Source organism: Haematobia irritans, chromosome 1 (assembly GCF_050003625.1).
Source record: "Haematobia irritans isolate KBUSLIRL chromosome 1, ASM5000362v1, whole genome shotgun sequence".
NCBI lineage: Eukaryota > Metazoa > Arthropoda > Insecta > Diptera > Muscidae > Haematobia > Haematobia irritans.
Window position 1 is genome coordinate 1,305,908 of NC_134397.1, and position 26,738 is coordinate 1,332,645.

A 26,738-nucleotide genomic window follows, 5' to 3' on the forward strand; every position below is an offset into this window, starting at 1 on the left:
TAATTCCCTGTTGTACTTTTTAACTTCAGTTCACGAAATTACATCATCTCATAGAAGAAAAAATAAACTAAAAGTAAAGAAGAAAATCATTGGCGCCAAATCATGACCATTTTAACCATACAGTAGTTCATTCTTACTATTTTTGGGAATCGTACGAAAATTTACTTTTGCTTTACTTCATATTGAACTTATATGTACGGTCATTGAACTTTATACCCACGTTTAGTTCATAACATTTTTGAGACATACTTAAAAAAGTAAGATTTCATTAAGCTGTGGAAAATTTCGGTAAAAATAATAAAATTTAACTTATAGCAAATAATTTTTTTCCAATAAAAATAGGCTAAATTTAGCGTAAGTTTAACCACGGAAATTTTTTTCTGTGTAGCAAGCATTTTGGCAACTTTTTGCCCAGCGCTATATATTCTAGTTAATTAGAATTGTAATAACTCTATTCCCGATATTAATATGTTTTTTTTTTAATTATCTCATACAACAAAAACATTTAAGAAACTACCAAATTGAAAAATAAAATTTTTTCCCAGACATTTATAAATGCTTCTCTGTATTCTCTGATGAGTGAGCTCTTTGCTTGCTATCATACACGCAGTGTTGCCAACTCTCCAAGGCCAAAAAGCACCAAAAATATATTATAAATTCTAATGTATTATAGAACTTTTGTGAATTGAATTTTAAGAAGTTAAGGTGGGTATTAAGATCGAGTTCAGCTGCTACAATAGTCATTTTTGCACAATTACAACTTCTTTAATAATTTATTTTAAGGAATATAAACTTTGTGAAAATTTGCTTTTGGCTATTCTCCATCAAGTTATAATAAAATTTGCAGCAAATATGCATAATTTTATGCCTTTTTTACTGATATAGTTTTCACTTTACCGGCGAAACTCGAACTTAGTACTCACCATTATTAACCGTTATTCAAGTATACACTTTGATCAGTTTTAATGCTTTCGTCCAATTCATTTTGATCAGTGAACATCACTGATCAAAATATTTAAGTATGGAAGGAATCTATTGCTTATTTCAGTTTTGCGTGCTTTTGTGAATTTAATACAAACGTTTTTAATGACATCTTTACCAAATTCAAAAATTCGACACTCATCGCTCGACTTTCCTACAGAATACCCTAAATAACAATATTAATTAGAAAATAATCAATACCAACTTCATAACAATCAAATTCTATATTTGGCAATAAATTTGAGTTTCTTCGGCTCTTGAAAGTCTAATCAAAATTTTTGTATCAATTTGTATCAACTTAATACTGTTCAAAATAAAAAAAGCACTAAATGAAAATGCCAGAAAGCACCAAGTTGGTGCTTTTTTTGAAAAGGCACCAAAAAGGCAATTTGGTGCTTTTTAGAAATCAAAAATTGGCAACACTGCATACACGTGCATGTGATCATATTCCAGTGTTGCCAGGTTGGGGGTTTTTACACGTTTAGGGGGATTTTTAGGGGTAACATTTATTTGGGGGGATTTTTAGGGATAAAAAATTATTTTAGACCCTATAAAGTGGAGCAATTCTCAACAAAATTTAGAACAATTGTAGACGTGAAATTATTGGTCTCATAATTTCACGTCTACAATTTTGGTGAATAATGTATATATTTACTGAACTTTAATTTTTTTTATGTTTTATTTCTATTATTTATATTTTATAAGCCGTTGTTTTAATTAATTTGATTTGAAAGATTTATACATTGAATTATATAGTTTTGTCTGCTCTTTATATTGATATAAATTTTATTATTATACTCATAGAAAAATTACTTTCCTCAGGAACGAAATTTTAGACAAATAAACCCGAATTTTTGAAAAGTGGTATAATGATGTTATCTACTGATTTTTATTTACTTCAAAAGAAATTTTGTTCTTCAGAAAAAAATCTTTTAGTATATATATTTGTGTTAAATTTAATTTGTAAAGTGTATCACTGCAGGATCTTTTAACGAAATTTGGGACACCTTTTTTGTCTTATTAAAATTCTTAAATTTTTTGGGGGTTTTTGAAAAAAGTCTAGACCAATTTAGGTGTTTTTTTCTTAAGATTTGGGGGGAAGAATCAAAAATCACCTGGCAACACTGTCATACTCACTTTGTTCTAACGGTACTCTTCGCATACTTCTTTTAGCTTTCGTTAATATTTATTTGCAATTATTTTTTGTGTGTGTAGTTGGACTCTTGTGTGATGCACAAATTGCATATATAGATATTATTTTGTAAATATATGATTTTATTATTGTATTTTAAAGTATTTAGTGGCCCTTATATTTGTCGCAGGCGTGGTACCTATATGTATACTTATAGGTATCATTTAACAATATATTGTTGTGGTAGTTGAATGTTCCGAAAAAACTGGAGTATTGATTCAATCACATAAAAATTTAAAATTACCAACATAAAACAGTTTAATACAATATGTCATAAACCAACACGCTGCAAATCATATAAAAAAATAATGTTATGTATGATTAACAAGTAAGCAAAATCTAAATTCGGGCGGGGCCGACTATATTATACCCCTCACCTCTATGTAGGCCAAAATTTGTGTTACCATCTCAACTACTTCACATTTGCTGGAAGCTATATAAAGGAGACAATGTTTTACTTCTACAAAATCTCTAGAATTAAAATTTAAATCGGCCAACGCTATCCAGTTAATTGTAGGAAACTTCCATGGAAAATGGGTCTAAAATGTGTAACAGTCTACCATATTTTCCCAACTCTGGTACGTATATATGGGAGCTATATAATCTGAACCGATTTTGCCTAAATTTGACATGTATAGTTAGAATAATAATTCTGCTATCTATGCGGAATTTCACGTAAATGGGAGTATAACTTTGGCCCCCTGGTCATATGAGTGCAAATCGGACGGAAGATATATATGGGAGCCATATCTAAATCTGAACCGATTTCAACCAAATTTAGCACAATTACCGAGACTACTAAACGTTCTCCTTGTGCGAAGTTTGAAGCAAATCACGGCAAAACCCTGGATTTTGAGGCCATATAAGTTCAAATCGGACGAAAGATATATATGGGAGCTATATCTAAATCTGAATCGATTTTGACCATATTTGGCACATACAATAGTATCGTTAAAAGTACCGCTTGTGCAAAATTTGAAGTAAGTCAGGGAAAAATTCTGTCTTTTGAGACCATATAAGTCCAAATCGGGCGAAAGATATATATGTGAACTAAAGGGTGGTTAAAATTTCAAGGGCCGATGTTGATTTTGAATAAAACACAAACTATTTAGGAAATTATTGTAATTTTATTTAATTATGATATATTGGTATTACCCAATTATGTATGGAACAAAATATCGGCCAAATGGGCGCCGCGACCGCGGTGGACGCCTTCATCCGATGGTCTCTCATCCTTTAGTTCTTGAATTGTTGCTGGCTTATCGACGTACACCTTTTCTTTCAAATAACCCCAAAGAAAAAAGTCCAACGGTATCAAATCACATGATCTTGGCGGCCAATTGACATCGCCATTACGTGAGGTAACACGGCCATTGAATTTGTTGCGAAAAGGAGCAATTGTTTCGTTAGCTGTGTGGCAAGTGGCACCGTCCTGCTGAAACCACATATCGTCCACATCCATATCTTCCAATTCGGGCCATAAAAAGTTCGTTATCATCTCACGATAACGAACACCATTCACAGTAACTGCCTGACCGGCCTCATTTTAGAAAAAATACGGCCCGATGATGCCGCCAGCCCATAAACCGCACCAAACAGTCACTCTTTGTGGGTGCATTGGTTTTTCGACAATCACTCTTGGATTCTCATTCGCCCAAATGCGGAAATTCTGTTAATTGACGAATCCATTGAGGTGAAAATTTGCCTCATCACTGAAGATGATTTTCTTCGAAAATTGATCATCCACTGTTGCCATTTCTTGGAACCATTTAACACGTTGTTGGATTGTGTATCTCTCCATGGTTCAACTTGAGTAAGTCTGAAATAGAGAAATGTCAAATAAAATTCGGAAAAAAACTTGGCGTTTAGGTGTGGTTCACATTCAACATCGGCCCTTACAATTTAACCACCCTTTATATCTAAATCTGAACCGATTTTAACAAAATTTGACACACACTTGACACGTACCCCTTGTACCAAATTTGAAACAAATCACGGCAAAACTCTGGCTTTTGTGGCCATATAAGTTCAAATCGGACGAAAGATATATATGAGAACTATATCTAAATTTGAACCGATTTCAATCAAATTTACCAAGCATTGGTAGAATGTCAATTCTACCCTCTGTGCAAAATTTCACGAAGATCGGTAGTAAACTTTGGCCTTTGTGGTCATATGAGTCTAAATCGGACGAAAGATATATATGAGAGCTATATCTAAATCTCAACCGATTTGGCTGATATTTTGCGAGATTTTCGAGATTCATAAAATATTTGGATGTACGGTATTTCAAGAAAATCGGTTGTGAAACACGCTAACTATGACCAAATCGGGGATAAATATATATGGCAGCTATATCTAAATCTGAACCGATTTTTTCCAAAACCAATAGCGATTGTCTCTGTCCCAAGAAACGGCCCTATGCCAAATTTGAGGACGATCGGACTTAAATTGCGAGCTGTACTTTGTGCACAAAATTACATATACAGACAAACGGACGGACAGACAGACAGACAGAGATCGCTAAATCGACTCAGAGTTTAATTCTAAGCCGATCGGTATACTAAAAGATGGGTCTATGACCACTATTTCTTGGCGTTACATACAAATGCACAAACTTATTATACCCTGTACCACAGTAGTGGTGAAGGGTATAAAAATCAAAAAGGTCAACCGGGTTCTCATCACTCACAGAAGGGTTAAATGTAACAAAAGGACATTTTGCGTATAGCAAATACAATTAATCGAATTGCTTCTATTTTGTAATATACAACAATTTGCTAGTGAATAGCTGATAAATGAACAATGATTTGCCCCCAACGAAATTTTCCTTGAATGAAATCACCTACCATAATAAAGTATTTATTTTTTTAGAGCAAATATTAGAGCAAAAATTTTTACGACAAGACCTACCCCAACTATTTTCTCTAATCTCTGAAAGAAAATATCTTAAAAACAAAAGATCATAATTTCTTTACAATTTGGTTTCTGAAGAGAGAAAAATATTCTTTTAGTGCAAGAAAGTGGTTTATACAACTTTCGAGCATTGATTTGTTTTTCGAGCATTGGTTTACCCGTTCATGCATAGATGTTTTCCTAGAAAATTTAAATAAATCAATAAAACAGGCAAAGTTTTTTTCATTCAAATTTATGTCCACCAGTGTATATCGAGTGCATGATCGGGGGACACCAAACATGTTTTGCTGTGTTGGTGTCGTTTCAAAGAAAAAAAAAATAAAAATATGTAAGAAATTATATGCTGCTTTCGTCGTATGGTAATGGGATGGAGATAAATGGTGGTGGTGGTGGTGTTGTTTCGACGAAATAAAATTAATTCTAAACACTAAACACACGTACATTCAAAACAACATTAGTACAGTGGGTACAAACATGATTTGTGCAATAGGAATATAGGCGTTTAGAAATTAATACATACAGTGAGAAAATAATTGAGTGATCATCATTATTTCATTATGGGATTACAAAGGCCATATGTGTGTTGACTTATATTTAACCCTGGAAAGTCATCCTTATTTTTTGTACACTAACGTCATCCTTCGTCATTTTGACTACGGCTTTTTTCAAAACGCAATAATTTGCATCGTGAGCAAAAATGAGAACCAAAATTGAGTTAATTTCCTTATTCAATTTGTTTTTAATTAGTATGAGACAAAAATTCATGAAATTGTTGTTTTGGTATAACTTAAATTTTTCATTTCCCAATCGACCAAAATGCATTTTAAATCGAAAATGAAATTATGCGTCGTCATTTTGACGAAGGATGACGGTCCAGGGTTAATAATGTACAGTTTGTTTACAACGACCACTAAGGGACCGATCAATTTCAATGGCTGAACTAAATTGATGAACATTTTTTCCTTTAGTTTCTAAGCCACTTTTCTGTCTTTATTCTTTCATAATTTTTATTTTTTTCTTTCAGTGTTAAATCTAAAATTATTTCTTCAGATTTTCTAATGCAATATTTTTATCTTTTTAATAGGTTTGAACCCGTATTTCTGTTTGGGCTCTCTGGAATTGGAATTAGTTAATGGTAAGTTAACGAAAGACTCTGAAATGTCACCAGCATTTCTGAGAGGGAATAATCCTTTTGAAAAGGTTTGTAATACCCATTGCTTAGATGGCCAATAGATAAATACCATTCGCCGATTAGCAAATGTTTGTCACGATCATATTCGAAGAGCAAATAAAACGGTATAGGCTTCTTGTGGCGACCATGTAACATTTTCGCCGCAATCGTGCTCGCTTAGTGGATATGGCGATAGTAATAGTAAATTGTGGCAATGAGAAAATATTGTCACTATCTAAAATATTGTGGTCTTCTATAAAAATGTTTTTCTCTCTGTTTAAAATCTCCCTCTAAAATCGTATGATCTTTTAGAAAATAGTTTTTTTTGTTTAGTTAAAAGAACATGGACATCGTCTAGAATATTATGATCTTTATAAAAAAACGTCGCCGAAAAAAGATCGCCACTTAAGAAAAATAAAAGATAATAGAGAAAATGCATTTCTTAAGAAATTCCGTTTTATATCTGTTTATTATTTTATACAAAACATAACATAACTTTATACACTCTAATTCGGTTCACTTTCAACAATAAAAAATCTCCAAATTTACTCCACATCCATGTCAAATGCACACATGTAACTTCAAAAAATAGCAAATGATACATTTTAGAAAAAGGGCAGAACAAAACAAAATATTATACAATTACACTTCCTTTCTTTTATGTTTACATTAAATTGCTTGCAAGCCACTTGTAAATAAACAATTATCACAAATCACTATATCCGTATCCTCCGTACATTCTACACTCAAAAAATATATAATTTTCGTTCTCTTTTCGCGATATATCAACAAAGGTATTCATGTACAGATTAATGTCAAAACAAAAACTTCAAAGCAAAAATGCAAAATCCTCTAAATTAGTATTAGCCTATCTTTGAAGCTTTTTATCATTAATCCAAAGATTCAATTTCTCAGTTTATTTAAAGATTATTTCTTTATTTTAAGAGAAATTTTCCCGACTTCAATAGAGGGACGCAAATTTCAAAATTTCATGTCCCAAATTGTTAAAGCAAAGACTATGAACTTTCTTTTGATTAAATTTTCTTTATTTTAAAGTAATTTGTCCTTAATAGTGTGTAAATCGCGTATCTTAAACTTTAGGTTGCATAATCTTTGAAATTAGATTAATATATTTTTCAGTGTAACCAACGACAAACACTCACTTAAAAAGTACATGGTATTTGATACAAAATGATTAGTTAAAACTAATCTAAAGATATACCTATATGAAAACGTTAAATATACTCTTTTAGCTCCAAAAACGTCAACAAAATGTTATGGATTTTCCCTGTAATGTACACCCAGAGAAATGATTGGTTGGAATTCGATTACGACAACAGTTTGATAGTGGAGACCCACAATTTTTAATTGTGTGGAATAATTGTTAGTTATTTCTCTTGTTTGATAGTTTATATAATCAATATAACGGTGGTGTGACCAAAAGTTGGTACACACGACCAAATATTGGTCGTTATTTATACATTGAAGTAACTAACCATTTCAATTTATTCCACCCTGTTGTGATAACTGATTTGTTTTGCCAATGTGTCACCAAACCCAACTGAAAGTCCGCCTAGCCAATAAGTTGGTTGTGTTAACAAATTTTATAGTTATAAAGGAATTTGTTACTATGGACTACATAAATATGACAACAAATAAGTTGTTGTTTGATTTCATTAATTATAAACTCTAAATTCTCAAAATTTCAATACAATTCAAATTTTTCATGTCGAGTACCCAATATTAGAGAAAATTCTGGCCATAAAGACTTGCTGTGAATTAGGTATATATTCTTTTTAATTCGGTAGCTGCATTCTTAATTGGTGAGTAGCATAATCATCAAATGAAGTTAATACCACTCACTCACTTACGTTCTTCCCTACTAGAGATATTTTAACAAATGTGACGATTTCCGAGGATGGGAATGGTAAATATATAGATTGGCTACCTCGCCATCGAACTTAAAATCGATCAGAACTGAAGAAAGATTCTGGTGCAGACATAACAACATGTCAAGGTCCATGCGTGAGTCACGATCGTGTAATTGTGAGTGGAGCATCAGCAGCATCTGCATCATTTCCATTCAGTTTTTAATTATTAATTAATAATTTAATTAAATACAGAGTAAAATTAATTCACCAAATGGTTTCTTTAATTTCTCAAGCATTGGTTGTCCGAAAATAATAAATAGTTGTTTCAACAAACGAATAAAATCTTATTGGTTGGGATTACCAATTAGACTTATAATGTGCCCAAATTTTAGTTATCGAAACAATTTGATATACTGTTGTGCAAGACAACAGTTGGTTGCTTTGACAAATTTTGTCAGTTATATTCTGGTAGTAGATGGGACCGAATAATTTGGTTGGCAAAAGAATTGGTTGGCACAACAAATTTGTTTTCTGTGTGTAATGGCCTCAAATTCTATAATTTAATTATTAGAATATGTGTTTGTCGAGCTTGAGAACCATTTAAATGCTTATTAGCATAATACTTTTTCTCTGCCATTTCATTAGAAATTCACAAGAAATCCGTAAAAAAAGGTCTTTCGCTATGAAAAATAACGAAAGGGTGAATCGAAATGAAAGATAGTTAGTTTTTGTCACTGTTTGAATGTGGAACTAGCGTGTGTAGAGATTTGTGTGTACTGTCTGTTTTGTATTTAGGATCGACAGGGAGAGTCACAAAAACATTGGGTCGCGTTGTAAAGCATTGAAATCGTAGAAATAGTTGGCGTATCCAACGTGGGCGTAATTTCCTAATGATGCTTTGAATCCCAGTGTAAGTACTCGGTTACCTACCTCCAAGACTAAAACATGCTTAAATTTAGCGGAACAGTGGTATACCGACACACGTTGGGTTAGTGTTTGCCGTTTGCCGGTGGTGGCATCAGCCTTCAACTCTTGTCACACATAAAACTTTGGCATACCGACTGAGCCGTTGACAGAAACAGACACATTGGACGGATTCCACCTGCACCTATGTTGGGCTAGCTGGTAGGCACTCAGTCAGTCTGTCGCTCGGTCGGAAGAGCTAGTGAAAATGTTTATTTCAAAACATCTGAATTATGGATTGGGATGGCTGAGAGGCAGCAGAGCCGTATTACGTCTAGATTTAATTTAAATTGTTACACGAGGGTGGCATGTCATCATAACGTCATCCTCGTCATAGACGACATCATCATCTCCATCAACCCTAGGCATTACATCGACATCATCAACACACAAGATTTCCCCATGCAAATGGAATGGTGACAAAAACAAAACAAACGAATAATTCTAAAGTTTAGGCCCCTTCGTCCCGAAGTACAACCGCCGGTGGTCGTTTCATAGTCGTTGAACTTTGCAATAGACTTTGTTTGTTTGTCGCATAAGTTCTGCACCGGAAGTTAGCACCTCCCCCTACCCCCTCAACTTGCATATATTCCCGCCTGCTCTAGTGTCTGTGGGTTGACGATAGAGGAGAGCATACTATATTTCAAGGTAGAAATGTATACAAGCGAGCGACTCTATTTATGTGTTCTCATTTCCGCGCTACTGTGTTATTGTTGTTTTTGGGTTCGCCGTCTTGTGGTTTTGGCACAGTATTATTGTCTTAAGGTTGGAAGTCAGTTTGGATGTTGTGTTCCACATTTTCAATTATATCTCTTTTTCTGGCTCAGATTCATCTTTTGTTTTTGTAATAAAAATGGAAATTTTTAATTTCAAAAATTTCCATTTACAACAGGGGAAGGAATCGTTGCTGATATGTGCGTGTGTGTGTAATGGATACAATCATAAAGCTATCGTCACCAGCACCATTGCCTTTAAGTAGTTTCGCTGGGAATACTCCATGTCATGCCTGACTTCTACACCTAGTTTAATTCCTATTCCAAAACATAAAACACAATGGGCGACAATGGACAGTTCCCATGGCATCCACAATTCCCACACAATTCACTTTTGTAATAAAATGTCCAAAATCTCAATGAAATCATTCTTCTTCATTAAAAACGAGAAGAAGGTCCGATTTTTTTAGTTTTTTCGTTTTTTTTTTACTTTTGTATTGTTGACCATTAGAAGAATTCCCAAGACAAAAAAGTGGGAGTATATTTTAAATGCTAAACATGGTTGAGCTTGAATTTAATTGTTACCAACTTCCTTGGAACAGTTCGCCAGATGAAACCCTAAGATGGGGCGTAATTATTATAAATGACCAAATATTAATTAAATATTTTCACCAAATCCAATTCAAGCAAATCAAAATTTCACCTAATTGATGAATGAAAACAATTGCTGTTTTTTTTTTTTTTTTGTTAAAATACATAAATTTGGAAATGATCCCTGAAGATGCATTTGATAAGAAAAAAAATCCCAGGCATAATCAACATTGTTATGTTTCAATTTCAATTTGAAATTGTATTGAATGATAATTAATTATCAAACCAAATTTTTCGTGGAATTAAATAGGACAAACAAAGTTTTTTTGTCGCAAAAAATCTTTGAGAGCCAATACAAAAGAGGTTTCCTTTCGGAGGAATTAAATAAGACAAACGAAGTTTTTTTTTATCGCAAAAAAATCTTTAAGAGCCAAAACAAAAGATTAGAAATAAGCGTTGCATCGTTTGTTATAAATTCGAACTTGTTTCCTCTTAAAGAGAATACTTTATAACAAAGGACAATTTCGTTTCTCTGTAGTGGGTGGACGTAGTTTTTCTTTATGTATAGTATTTTATATATAGTATTAGATTTTTTATGTATAGTATTAGATTTTGAGCTCAATATTTTTAATATCGTCTAATAATTTCTTTTTTAAATAGCATCTTTAGGACATGTTACGATCATATATAAAAACACATTGAAAACCAAAACCTGGCCGGTTAAAAAAAAACATGCCCGATCTTTATGCTAACGATTTCTAGTCAAAGATGCGGAGATTCTCTTCTAAATTTGAGATTTCTGTACTACTAGGAGAACATTTGAATTTATTAATTTTTTTCTGATGTTTTCTTCTATTTTTAAATGATTTTTGCTTTATAGTCAAGATACAAAAAGTCAACAAATTTAAAGACTATTTCATTAATTTTGAAGATTTTTTCAGAATTATTAAAAGTCAAGTTGATTCAGTCGCATTCGTTTTTTGAGGACATGAAATTGGCTAAAAAAGACAAACGAAATTTCCTTTTGTTAAAATAAAGAGAAAATAAATTCGAATTTACAACAATCGTAGCAATGTTAGCATTAAATTTATTTTATTTCTTCTTACAGAAACTTTTTTCAGGATGAAAGAAATTTTCGACTGTTTAAAATTTCTTTCCTGAGACAACGATTGTTTCAGGGTACATATTTAACCACTTCAAATTTTAAATCATCGCCTACCACAAACAATAAGCAAATACCGTTGATTTTCTTTATTGGAAATAGATATACGACTCACATAATTCAAACTACCATATATTCAATTTATTAATTGCTTCTATTATAGTCAACGTTGTTCCATTTATTTATTGTTGTATTTATTTGTTTGTCTTCGAAAATTCTTCGTTTGTTTACGAAAACTCTTCTTTCAGTGTATGTTCGAAATCTCCGTTTTTTGACATTTGAAATCTCGCTTTTGTATTAAAAGCAATTTGCAAATCTCGATAAAAGCAAGAGTATAGTGTGAACGTTGAATTTAGTTCTTCAATTCGTTTCATATACTTCGCTCCAAGTTTATTTTATTGGTAAAATTAACTCCTTAAAAGAAAATAAATCATTGTTTGCGTTACCCGTAGCCACGTTTGTCCCCAACGAATTGTGTTTAGCCTGATGGAAACAACGTTAAAAAATGGACTTACTATCAGTATTGGTGTTTTTTACAAATCTCCACAGAATCTCCTTCTAAGTTTATCTAGATCAATGGAATTAAACGTAACTCTTTATTTCCGGTTATTTATATCCTTTCTTGAGTCAATGCCTAATTGTATGTGATCATGGGGTAAAAGGTTCAATTCTTTATCACCATGTTTGGGCCATATCAGCTATCTCTTTTCTTTGTATCTCAGAAAGATTTGCAATAAATGGGTTACTACTAATACCCAATCAATTAGTCCTCTTTATGGCCGGGACAACATGTCAACGATTTTACTTTTGCCACTAAAAGTCATTGGGAATTGCTACATTTGGGCGACTAATTGCCACACCTGATGGCTCTGCATGAATGACGGTGTCTCTTTCGGCCATAGTGTTGCTTTATTAGTTGTTCCGTTTGCAAGTCTACATTTGTGTTGTCACGGTAACCCACTTTGTTCCACTGCAATCCATCCATTATAGAAACAACAACACTGCTACAAACATTCCAAATCTGTACTCACAACACTGCAATGAACACCAACTGGAAAAAAGCTTTGGAAGAAGACACCGTCAGCGAAGCGAATTTTCATCAGACGCCATTGTTTAACATTTGCGCGGCCTCGTATAATCTGAAATATTGCATAATTGCGACGAGCACATTTACTTCCTACCTCATAGTAACAGTCAGACCACCAGTTTTACCCCACTCTTACCTGTGGAACACTGGAGTTTCATTTCGCTTTCTTACCAAACAAACGTACTTCTGTATACAACAGTTGCGGAAGGTAGTCAACTTTATGTTGATGGAAATCATCAATCCATCGTTTGGAATATTCGATGAGCTTAGTGTGTTGTGCGATGATGATGGAAAATGAGTAGTCAAAACCCAGAAGGAAGTTAAAAGGCGTTACCAGCACTTAATCGTCACTAATGACTACGACTTTAGGGAATTTTTTTAACATTATTAGTTATATGAAGATTTGCCATTATGAGTGTGAAATTGCAGAGCCTTTCCTAACTACAATATATTAGGTACTGATATTGTCGTCTCGTCGTCTAAATAACGTACATACATATATTTAAAAATTGTATGTTAATCTCGGAGTAAAACAACCGTATGTCATTGAAATGTCACTATTTTCTATGTCATAAGGTTTATTTCATTACTCCCAGGACCCCAAACATGTTGAATCTTTTGTGAACTTCTGGTTTCAATTTTAAGAAAACTTAGATGTTGTCAAAATGTTTCCTGTTTCTTGACAATATCTATTTGCTACAAATCTACAATGTACAGAATATGGAAACAAGATTTTGCTGGCTATCCTATAAGTTCTATGACAATCACAATATCCTTAAAATTGTCCCAATTCAATTTGCTCAACGGAACCAATGATAGAGAGAATACAAATCATAAAACGTTACAGTGTTGCTGTCAGTTTTTCCCAAAATACGTTAACAAACTCTAGGTTGGGTTACACTTAAAAAAAAATAAAAGTAAAACTAAAACTAAAATAAAAATTATATAGGTATTTCTATTTATTTTGCCTCCAATCAAGGCAGATTTAGTAAGGTAGTTTTAGTATTCAAAAACAAAAATGACAGTCGCCATATTGAAACTTTGATTGTCAGTCAAATTGAATTAAATGAAAATATGTTCAACAAATGGGAAATTTAAAATGAAGAAAATGAAATGTATCGATGTATGCTATGAGGAAATGTGTTACGGTTCGTAAGAATAATTGAAGTAATTCTTACCATCAATTATGAGGACAATTTATTTCGATACTTTTCTGTCATAAATTTAAAGCTAATAGAAAATATCAAAATTTTTGGTATACAATAATTTTATTTTGAATTTTTATTTTTATTGTCACAATTGTCAATTAAACATTGGCGTAGCTAGCAACATTTTCGTAGGGGGTAAAAGCTACAACGTGTGCTCATTGTGAATATACCTCAAAAAGAGACAAAAAAATCTTATAGATGGGAAGAATCCAGAATATTTAATTCAATGATATATAATCACTGTTTGAAAAAAATACTGGATGGTATTTGGTAGGGGGAGATGACAAACCCATAAACCCCCTTTAGCTACGCCTATGCCATTAAGCAAACAACGACAATCAAAGTTCTGTTCAAATGAAAAAAATTGTATTCACCTGATAGCTTGAAACTACCTTCCTAAATATATCTTGGCTCCAATCGAATATTAAGCAAATAAACCAATATGTAGACACACTGAAAGAAGAGTTTTCTTTTCTGATGAACGAAATTTTAGACAAAGAAAGTTTTCTTTTGCAGCTAAAAAAGTTTCGTTAAAAATGAATAGAAACAATCGTTGAAGCGTTTGGCATAAATTCGGGGTTATTTATTCTTAAAGAGAATAAAGGGTAATTTCGTTTGTCTCAAATTTCGTTCTACACTGAAAAAACAGTGAAACCACCAAGAAGAAAATTTTTGGTTAATTTTAGAAAATTTTGAATATTTTTAGAAAATTTTATCTAAACAGTATTACAAACGCTGACATGTCGCCGATATCACAAAAATAAGTAAATATTTTTCGACAAATGCTAGAAAATTTATTAGGCATAATTAATTTTTTTTCACTTGTCAAAGAAAATTTTGTAGTTTGAAGGAAAAACTTGGAGATAAAAAATGCAAGAATGTCTTTACACGCAAAAAAATAATTCTTTCCTCCCAAACGAAATTCTAGACAAACAAAGTTCGTTTCTCATTTGCTTTTCGTTGAAAGGAAGTTTATTTGGAAGAAAAGTATATACTTTTTGTGATAAACGTTTATTCTTTTCCAGGATGTAAAAAAAAATTCATAAAGACTAACTCAAAAAAAAATCTGGCAAATTGCATTTTCCCTCACACCTTTCTCACTTCCACGAAGTTCTTTAGTTCTTAGCACCTTTTTCTGTAATACAAACAATGTAGAAGAAATTATACGATTTTATAAATTTAAAATTTTTTTTTTACCTTTCGCCTGGACGGAAAATCGAACCGCGGACCATGCAATTTGTAAGCCAACACACTATCCACTGAGCTATGTAGCCGTTATTGTCATCAATAGAAAATTATCCATATAAGTTATATTTATATAGCATAGCTTGCGGCGCCCACGAGCCGATTAAACAAAGTTTATTTAACAGAAAAATTCATTTAGTTGGGCACCGTGGAGCAGTGGTTGCTACGTCCGACTTGCATGCCAAGGGTCGTGGGTTCGATCCCTGCTTCGACCAAAGTTTTTTTTTTTTTGCGATATATTCCAGATATGGTCGGAAGATTCCGAAAAAATGTTCAACATTACCTTCTACTATATTAAATTTTTACTATGAACTGTAAAATGTGTCTTATTAAAGACCTAAAGTCAGAAAAGAACAGTGTTTGATATAAACGAAATGGACTGTGTCGTTGGTTCAAAAATACCTTTTTTTATAGAAAAAATAAAAATTTTGTAACAAACGAATTTTTTTGGTGATAAAAGTGTATACTTTTCGAAGCAATTCAAAAAACTCTAACAAAAGAAAAACGTTTTCGGTACACGTTTTCCAAACGTATTTTTTCTTTGCGTGTAGTGACATACGAAGTTCTTGATGAACGCATTTTTGGTAAAATTTACAAATTTAAAGAAATAATGAACTATTTTGTGGGAAACGCGAATTTAGTAAATCTTTTTGCTTAATTTGAGGATAATTTTTTCCAGTTTTTAGTTCATTTAACTAACGTACGCAAAAAATTATTAGAGTAAATGAAACTTTCTCCAAACATAATAATTCCATGAACTAAAATAAAGTTAAATTGGCTTTAGTGAAATATAGAGTTCACTTTTCTTTTGAGTTTAGAGGAAAGTATGTTTTCTTTGTTGACATTCTTTTTGTGTTTTTTTTTTTTTTTTGTATTGATTTGTTTTGATATTGTAATTTATTAATTAATTATGTATATGTTCCTTCAAAAAAAGATTAGGTTAATTTTAGTTTTTTTATAGAACTATATTATAAGTGTCGATATCTTAAAGTAAGTAAATACTTTTTTTATTTGTTTAAAATTTATTTATTTTTTTTTTTGTATGGGAAAAGGACTCGTTTTGAAATGCTTATAAAGGGAAACATTTCAACCCCCAAAACATGCTTGTTGAGAACGCCGGTATAATTTATTCAAATTTTAATTTCTGATTTCCTCTTCAAAATAATACTTTCTGCAAGGGACACTTTGATAATAGGTGTTCTAAATCTTTATACAGACAAAAATCTATTTCAATTTAAATCTAAATTTGTTGTACCCGTGTAAGCGGATAATAACCGGTAATAATCCACATGCATGATGCACACATAACCATTCTCTCAGTGTAGTGCATATTCACACTACCACTGTATATGTTAGGCACACAAAGGAAATGCTGAAGGGCCACAAACATTGATACATAATAGATGCTGCTAAAATGAGACCCTGCTTTTTCAAATACATCAAAGACAGTGGTGAATGCAATGGAGGTCACATCCAATGTGCAAGTAAAGTCAACATGGCCTGGCCACACATTAGCATTGTATCTTACTCGATTAAGACCTGGTGAACATGTTCTACAAAAAAATCGTACTTAGTTCAACACAGTTAGACCTTCATATAATGATTTTGGTATTGATTTGGAATACCAATGAGTTGTTGACGCAGTGAGCAGTTTAAGCGGTAATAGCGCTTTGAAGCCGATAACTCTGTTCATTCGGAAGTTAGAAAGAGAATGAGTGCTGCCCGATTCTATGTTAATCTCAACGAAAGGAACCTCCTTTTTATCACAATGGACTGAATATTCTAAGTGAACCTGAAACTTAATCGGGCTGCCACTTTAACCTAACCTGCTTTTCACAGCCGGGAGCGAATGTCATTTTACACTAGGTGTGAAACCACTTATAGAGAAGCTTCGAAATCCTGAGAAATGTCACCAATATTGCTAAGAGGAAATAAACAATGGCCGAAACTGTAATTGAACCCATAACCTTTTGTATAAAATGTACAGATTCTTAGCATTGTATCACGGTGGATCACAAAAAATGTGTATTCTCTTGTTTTTTCAGTAGAATAAAAAGGGGAAATCTGGATGTCCCGCATTAAATTTTTGTACAAATTGGCAGCAGTTGTTGCGACTTCAATAAATTTTATTTAAGTTTTATTTAAATTACTTTTAACGGCCAATGGTTACAAATGCATGTAAATTTGTAAGAGTATGTGTGGGAACATTTTGTTGGCTTCGACGTGAATGAATGAAGTGCGTGCGTGACATTTTGAAAATCACGTTTACTCTAACCACCAAATAAAGCTCCAAAATTTTCGATTTGCCATCATTTCATGCCTCTTGATTAGTTTTGCGGATATTGAGGGATGGTTGGGGTATTTGTGGACACTAGCACGGATGCCATTTACGAATACATTTTGCACCATACTTATGTCCGTACATATAAATGTCGTCAACGGCCATGTCATTTAACTTTCTTTGGCAAATTGAGTCGCTATTTCTTTCTTTGGAATATTTTCGACCAACACCAACATTTTGATATGAAAAAATAAATATGTGATTAAGCCTTATTGTACCCAGTAGCGCAATAGTATATCCAAACTTATCTTTGTATGAAATCCAAAGTGACTTTTTTGTTTTTGTGCCAGGCCCTGTTTGTGAGAAAACTAATTATTTGGGTGTAAATAAATCTAATTTTACGGTACAGAATGGGGAAAAAGTCCGTCACTGTAGTAGTTATGCAAAAATTGACTTTTTTTCTGCTATTCTTCTTTAGTTAATTATACAAACATGTTTTATGTGAAATAAATTTTGGTTATCTCAAGTAGATTATCGACCTAAACGTGAAACCATAAATCAAAAGTCCCAAAATCATAACTAAAATTTAAGAAAAAGTATTGAGGTTTGTTTAGGGAATTAAATTCTACTATACGGTGGGTACTATGTTCTTTTTCATACCGAAAAATTGCCTTTTCCCTCGGTTACTCTTTTGAATGAATTAATTTTAAAATATGGAATTACACACAAGGGGTACTTTAAAACTTTTTACTTCCAAGTTTTTACAAATTTATGATCGGCGTCATGTATATTTGTGCACACTTAGTTTTGCACTAGAGTTTTGGCGGAAAAACTGAACATAGTACCCTCCAATAGACTTTAGTTCATGTTGGACATTCATGAGATAAATGAAAGGAAGAAAACTTGTTTTAATAGCCTCCAATTTGTAATAAAGTGTAATTAATATGTCCAAGAAATTAGTGTATAATGAAGGGTACAATCCTAGTCATATGAAATATGTCGCAATGATTCCTCTCGTGAAAAATATGAATTGCAAAGAATGGTAAATATCACAGGAATAGATCACCTCAAACATGTTTCAAGACCAACATGTTATTTTTGGAGAACATGTGAACTTGAACTTATTGTGTTCATTTTGGATCTATGAAAAAAAAACTATCCACTATATTTTATGACACATAAAAAATCTTTCTAAACTGTCAGTAGGAAGAAACTCCACTCAAAAGAAAACCTTACTATTCATAGAAAAATAGTTGTTTTATTTAGAAAATTTTGGTGTCCTTCAACTACAGTTTTAACTTAAAAATGTTTGTCGTGAAAAATTTAGCTGACAACTAGCTTAGCTGCTGTCGTATTGAAGAATTATCTCTAAATATGCAACTACACTGAAAGCGGTACTAATTGTAAGTTAATACTTCTTGTACAGATATGGATCAATAAAGAAAGAAAGAATTACACTAAGAATATATTTAAAATGCAATTCACCGTTGCTTATTATATTTCACGTTAGCCTTATACCGAAACAGGCAATTGACGTCCAAATGCATTATATCTAATTATACAATTATTTTTCGAGCTTTATGGACAAATAGATTAAGGAACATGGTTAATAGAGCCATTGAAAAGAAAACGCCAGATACAAATCTATACACGCGTGGACTGTACATGTTTCGGTTCGGGCGAATGAACCTTTCCACAGCCTTTAGTATAGATCTGGCTGGGAGAGATAACTCAATTTTTGGCCCTTTATGCTAACTCCTTATGGAGAAAACATTTGGGAAATTTCCTCTTACAAATTGAATCATCTTTTCTCCCACTGTACATCATTTTTTCATATAACTCACAAGTCACTTAATCTTATTTTTTATTTCGTTTTGTTAGATAGTAATGCAACAACACGAAATTTATTTTTAGAAAGCTAATTTGTTAGAATTCACCTAAGTGGTGAACAGTCGAACAATGCTTATTGTTTCTACAGTCAACTACAACATACAACAACAATTCTAACGCGTACATTAGTCGTGTTTTTCCTAGTTTTACGACGGGCTCATCGTTGCTTATTATATTTCATGTTAGCCTGATACCGAAACAGGCAATTGACGTCCAAATGCATTATATCTAATTATACAATTATTTTTCGAGCTTTATGATTCAATTTGTAAGAGGAAATTTCCCAAATGTTTTCTCCATAAGGAGTTAGCATAAAGGGCCCAAAATTGAGTTATCCCTCCCAGCCAGATCTATACTAAAGGCTGTGGAAAGGTTCATTCGCCCGAACCGAAACATGTACAGTCCAGGCGTGTATAGATTTGTATCTGGCGTTTTCTTTTCAATGGCTCTATTAACCATGTTCCTTAATCTATCTGTCCATAAAGCTCGAAAAATAATTGTATAATTAGATGCAATTCACCTTTAAATATAGGTTTTGCGTACTTGTTATGAGAAACCAAATATTAATTTAATCGTTTTTTTCTGTCCTTCATAAACGTGTTAACCGCAACTTGAAATTCGAAATGCAAGCTCGCTTTCAAGTATATATTAATTTCCAAGTATTACGCGTCCTTAAAGTTTTGAAAAACGTCTCATATTTTTGAACGATTTTTCAATATGTACAAGTCAATGGATTTAATGACGATTTAATTAATTTTGAAAATTTTTTCAAAATTATCAAAGTCAATTTGTTCTTCGTCAAACAAAATTTTCTATCAATGACAAGTTTATCAACGTTTAGTCAAGTAAAAAATCTTTGTACTTATGGCAATGTAGAAATTTTGCTACTACTTTGTAGAAAAAGTTGATGCGTGCATAGATATAAATCGGGTTTTTACTATTGCAACCGTCCAAATAGGTCAGAGTATAAATGTTTGGAATTTCTTTACAATAATTCTGCGACACTTAAATTAAAAACAAAAACGGACAAAGTTATTCTTCCGAAAAAAAGCTGCTTTAAAGCAATCTTTTGTAGTTTTAGTAGAGCTGTCTGTTGTGTCTAATAACAAATTGAATGTAATGGTGCCTAATAATTCTCTTAGTGGAATATTGGAGAAAGGTTAATACGAGGGCGGTTCGGAAACTCCTTAACCTATCAATGAAAGAGAATAGTTAGTTTTTCAAAAATATTTTTATTTTTCAATATATTCTCCTGAAACTTCAATACACTTAGTCCAACGCTTTTGTAGCAATTCTATCCCTTGATTAAAATAGTTTTCCTCAAGGTCTTCAAAATAGTGGTTTAAAACTGTAATTTCATCTTCATTTGAGGTAAAACGCTTGCCAGCAATGAATTTTTTTTTTTTTAGATTTGGAAACAAGTAAAAGTCACTGGGAGCTAAATCAGGAGAATAAGGTAGGTGGTCAAACAACTCGTACTTTAATTCGTTGATTTTTGCCATTGTTAAAACACTCTTGTGCGCTAGTGCGTTGTCTTGATGAAAATTTATTTTTTTTGTGTTGTAAGCCAGGACGTTTTTCTCGAATTTGTACATTTAATTGATCCAAAAGGTTGCAATAGTACACGCAAAGAAAAAAAACGTTTGGAAAACGTGTACCGAAAACGTTTTTCTTTTGTTAGAGTTTTTTGAATTGCTTCGAAAAGTATACACTTTTATCACCAAAAAATTTCATTTGGTACAAAATTTTTATTTTTTCAATAAAAAAAGTTATTTTTGAACCAAAAACACAGTCCATTTCGTTTATCTCAAACACTGTTCTTTTCTGACTTTAGGTCTTTAATAAGACACATTTTAAAGTTCATAGTAAAATTTAATATAGTAGAATGTAATGTTGAACATTTTTTCGGAATCTTTCGACCATCTCTGGAATATATGTAAAAAAAAAAAAAAAACTTTGGCCGAAGCAGGGATCGAACCCACGACCCTTGGCATGCAAGTCGGACGTAGCAACCACTGCACCACGGTGCCCAACTAAATGTATTTTTCTGTTAAATAAACTTTGTTTAATCGGCTCGTGGGCGCCGCAAGCTATGCTATATAAATATAACTTATATGGGTAATTGTATATTGATGACTATAACGGCTACATAGCTCAGTGGATAGTGTGTTGGCTTACAAATTGCATGGTCCGCGGTTCGATTCTCCGTCCAGGCGAAAGGTAAAAAAAATTTAAAATTTATAAAATCGTATAATTTCTTCTACATTGCTTGTATTACAGAAAAAGGGGAAATGCAATTAGCCAGAAAAAAATTTTTTTTGAGTTAGTCTTTATGAAATTGTTATTACATCCTGGAAAAGAATAAACGTTTATCACAAAAAGAATATACTTTTCTTCCAAATACACTTCGTTTCAACGAAAAGCAAATGAGAAACGAACTTTGTTTGTCTAAAATTTCGTTTGGGAGGAAAGAATTATTTTTTTGCGTGTACTCTGAATTTATTGTTTTACCCTTTTGCAGATAGTCAATCAATAAAATACCTTTGAAGTCCCAAAAAACCGTTACCATAACCTTACCAGCCGATTGAATTTTTTTTGCCTTCTTTGGGGCACTTTCTCTAGCTTCAGTCCATTGTTTGGATTGTTCTTTTGTCTCCGAAGTATAGTGGTGGATCCATGTCTCATCAACAGTTATGAAACGACGCTTAAAATCCATTTTATTTCGCTTAAAACGATCCAAACAAGCTTGAGAAATGTTCATTTTTATGCGTTTTTGGTCTACTGTTAACAAATGCGGCACCCATCTTGCAGAAAGCTTTTTCATCTGTAGTTCTTCATGCAAAATTAAATGGACTCGATCATTTGAGATGCCCATGATATTAGCAATTTCACGCACTTTTATTCGTCGATCATTTAATACCATATCATGCACAATTCTGTGGCTACAATTTCTGTTGTTGTTGCTGTTTTTGGACGTCCACTACGTGGTTCATCTTCAATGCTTGTACGACCACGTTTAAATTCAGCAACCCAATTTTTTACTGTTGCATATGAAGGAGCACTTTCACCTAACACATTCACCATATCATTATGAATTTCGTGTCCCGATAAACGCTTTTTATGTAAATATTTAATGACAGCACGCATTTCTAATTTTTCCATTGTAAAAAAATTGCGGATGCGTCTTTTTTGAACACCTGTTTCTATATGAAGGATTGCCAGATCGAAGCAAAATTTAACATGTGTTCATAACAGAAATGGAAGTTTCCAAAACACCTAACTTTTTTCTGTTTATACCGCGCTTTTTGTGCTAGGCTAAGAAGTTTCCGAACTGCCCTCGTAGGATCCCCCTTAGGTCGGCTTTGTATTTGAGGCCCCTCTAACTTCTACAAGCACAACAAACATGAAAAGCATACGCAACCTATCATTTATTTAGTCATCGACACGTATGTATGTGCGCATAAAACGGTAATTGTTTTTTTTTTTTTTTTTTACAACAAACAAACCTCATCCGCATAAAAGTTTCACCAAGTGTTTGTTTAGGATGGACGGTGGCGGGCTTCGAGCTTTGGCCATAAAGTGAAACTGGTTGTCAATTGGGCACCTAATTGGTCGCGACAACAGATGGAATAAATCCCTTCAGCGCCATGAAAACGACCAAACTTGCAAGTAATGCCCCGATAGACTAATAGAACAAAGCCTCCCCCACTCCCCCATTCGTTCGGACTCAGCTTTTTTGGAGCTGGCTATCTTAGTTTCGTACTGCATCACTCAATACATGGTTTCTATGATGGTCATGTTGTTGGTGGTGATATGCGGTAGTATGTGGAAAATATCATTATATGTAGTAGCACATTTCCAAGTTAACTGAATTCCATTGAATGCGACTTATGGTCTGACTCGTAATGACCACAGACCCACCCCTTTCCGCAAGTAGTTCTTTCAAACTAGCATCACTTGAATTGGCTATCGAAAGAGGCACAGTGGTACAAAACATGAAACACCAGGAAATAAAATTAAACAAAAGCCAAAAAAAGGATGAGTACATTTTTGTAATCCTCATATTTGAATAAATAACTTGTGGTATGTATTTCCAAATCGCCTTTTCTGGTTAACCAACGCTGACCAAAAGTCAGTCAAAGCCGAATGCCAATGAAAAAGTTTTACCTCATTAATCCAAGTCCAGACACATTGATTCCCATTGTATTTACGTTGTGAACCACTGTGAACTACTTCTGTTCTCCTCATGGCCAATGAACGTACAAATGTAGTCAGTGTGTGGATGGATGCTAGTTGGATGGATAGGTTTCCTTTTGAGGTAACGAAGAATTTAGAGCAAATATTGATGAAATGGTTTCTAATGGCATCAATTGTGGAACTGTGGCATTCCATTGTTTAGACAGTTGAATGATTTGGCAATATAAAGTTCTACTTATTTTTTATTCTTGCAATTTAATGAAAATACTAACAAAGAAATATGATGTGATGCTCTCACAAAAAGTAGTCTTTATTTATTGTGAAATTGAAATTTGATCTCTACAAATTTCTAAAGTTCTAATTTAACGAAAGATGGGGAAACGAAAGTAGTTAATAATATATACAGATTCTGTTTATAAAAATAACACTTTTTAGCAAATAAAGCCGACGACGTTTCGGCAGACAGCGCCACTGTAAATTATATCTGCTCATCACAACTTGGGTTAGATTCGGTTAAGTGTAGTGGCAGTCCAATATTCTAGGTTCACATTGACTATTCACTTCATTGTTATACCATGTGGTGTTTGCTCAAAGACAAGGCACCTTCTTTTTATAGCCGAGTCCGAACGGTATTTCACATTACGGTGAAACCACTTGGAGAAACTATGAATGTCTGAATTTCTTCGAAAAATTCAAAATCTTGCGAATATTTTTGAAACATTTGTAAAATGACATTATTTCCGCTACATGTTTGTAAAAAAGGGACGGACTAAAGTGGTTTGTTTACTTTCATTAAAGATTTTTAATTTGGATTTTGTGTGTCCATCCAGGTGGTTTATAAATAGAACTTCTTGATTATAGGGGTTGCTTGTGCTTTGATTACTATTCAAACTGTATAGTTCGCGGTTCGATTCTCAGATGGACGAAAGGTAAAATCTGAAATATTTATAAAACCGAACAATTTCTTCTATGTTGTTTGTAGTATAGTAAAACGTGCTGAGAAGTAAATACACCCAGTGGAAGTGAAAAAATATATGAGGAAATATTCAAATAGTCAGAAAATCAAAAAAAATATTTTGAGTTAACCTCGACACAATTAAGTTTTTATTTTTTGTTTTTCAAATTGAAGAAAAATAATACTTTTTCTTCTTTTGATTGAGAAAATTCCATGCTAATAAAAATTGGATACTGGTATACTAGTTTACATTTCTCAAGTCTTAATATTTCAGTAGTTTATATTTTAAGTCTTCGTTTTTGGGCTCATATGTTCAAGTGATACCACATTCTTATTCTTCTAGGAGTTCAATGGCATTCATGTGTGTGCACATTCAACTTCTTTAACTCTCTTCTCAAACCGGCCTTAATGAAGCCAACTGTAAAGGAAGATGAAATTTCTCTCCTACCTAGACATTGTTGATATTCAATATCATTTGCAAAACTTGTTTCCAAACGACAAATGGAAATTTAGGTCAAGTCTTGCATAGATATGTCTCCATGTACATATGTACACTATTCCAGATTTGTAACCATATCGGTATGGGCATGCAACCAAACCAATACCGAAGTACAACATATCGATGGAAAAATATTGAAGATCATCTATCTTATTATTGATAGAATGCATTAATTATTTTATTGGTAGAAAACAAACCCATATACATATATAGAACTCTCTGATGAGGCTAAAACGTCTTAATCTATTTTTGTTCATTTCAAATTTAATGTTTTCAAGTAAATGTTTTTTTATCTTCAGTATATCTTAGTAGTAAGAAAAATTGCCCTTAGTGTGGAGAATATAAATTTGTTTTAGTTTGATTTAATTATATTTCTAAACTAACTAGAACATAAACAGTATGTTGGGAAATTAATCGGCAAACGTTCAACTCTTTTCGATGCTAAAAGAAAAACTTCTAAACATTGCCATTATATACATAATTCGTTTGTTTCCTTCTTTTTGCAGCTTATGATATTCAATAATGTTACTGCCTTCGGGGCGTTCCAATGGCGATGTGCACACTGTAAATAATTCCAACAAAGCAATAAATTTTCTAACAAGGACTCCATCACCTCAATCCAACACAAAACTGGGCAATAAATCAGAAAATGTCGGCAGCCTGGTATCCCCAGCATCGCCATCGTTCGCACCAACATCACAGCCGGGTGAAACTTCCGTGCCGTCAACGCATCCACCTACATATTCACCACAAACGACGCAATCAACCGGAGTCATGTTGCTATCAAATTCTCCCGGAAGTAAAAGTGAAACTGGAACAACAACATCAGGGCGTTTTATGGATGGTACTAAAAGTTCCTTCTTATCCAATGGCAACGTTAGCTCCAGTGTTGGCGCCTTGGCTACGGTGACTCCCGCAACAATCGGAAATTGGGAGGAGATTGATCGCCATTTAGAAGCTTTGCAAGCAAACCTTAAAACCAAAAATTGGACCGTTCATTTGGGCAAAGAAGGACGTCTATACTACTGCAAGTAAGTTCTTCATATTTTTTTTTACACCAGAATTTTTTTTACAGCCATAACCGTATATCAAAACCTAAAATCAGAGCTCCAAACAAATTTGTGCCACCATAATGCCATAGGTCACAACAAAATCCTGTAGATGCAACTTAGGCAACAGCAACACCGACAAGAGGGAAGGAAAACAAACACTGCACAGGAACTCAAAATATTTCAAATCGACATTGCTATCCATAAAACACAAACCCGTTCTATACCCCGTTGTTATTGTGCTGGTGGTGATGGTCGATGGAAGGATAAACGACGTATGCTTGAATGACTTTGGGAGGTTGTTGACTAAGGCCCTTACCAAGTGTGCCGTCGAGATGTGTCATGGTGTTCTATAAACTTACATACGTCCTTGGAATGAATGAGCGAATAACAGCAAACAATGACATTAACTTAATTAAGGCAAATTGTTTTAAGTAATTTTTCACTTAGGTGAGCAAAGGCAGGCATGGTTTACAGGGCACAAATGGAAGCTCACCATAGATCTTTATGGGTTCGATACAATAGAGCTAACATAAAGCCGAAATTGAATTAATTATGCACATCACTAGCTAGCCAATGTGTGCCATGGAAATAATGATCACGACCAAGACCTGGGCCATGGAATCAAATTAAAAGCTACGTTGAACCTCGATTAGAAGAGGCGCATTCATCCAATAGTAATGGATGAGCTCCCGCCAATTCTGCCATGTGAAACTCATTATATTCCGATATGTGGTTTATTTGGTTTCCACGGAAAGGACAATGCC

General features: G+C 33.2%; 1 protein-coding gene across 1 annotated transcript in view; it reads left to right on the plus strand.

Moving 5' to 3' along the window:
- Nucleotides 1–26,738, plus strand: part of LOC142219944 (uncharacterized) — a 43,370-nt gene that overhangs the window by 7,896 nt on the left and 8,736 nt on the right. Inside the window, exons 2-3 of the mRNA XM_075288721.1 lie at nucleotides 6,174–6,224; nucleotides 25,429–25,953. Coding sequence (XP_075144836.1) covers nucleotides 25,445–25,953 — 509 coding nt within the window. The 5' untranslated portion in view covers nucleotides 6,174–6,224; nucleotides 25,429–25,444. The remainder of the gene's footprint in view (nucleotides 1–6,173; nucleotides 6,225–25,428; nucleotides 25,954–26,738) is intronic.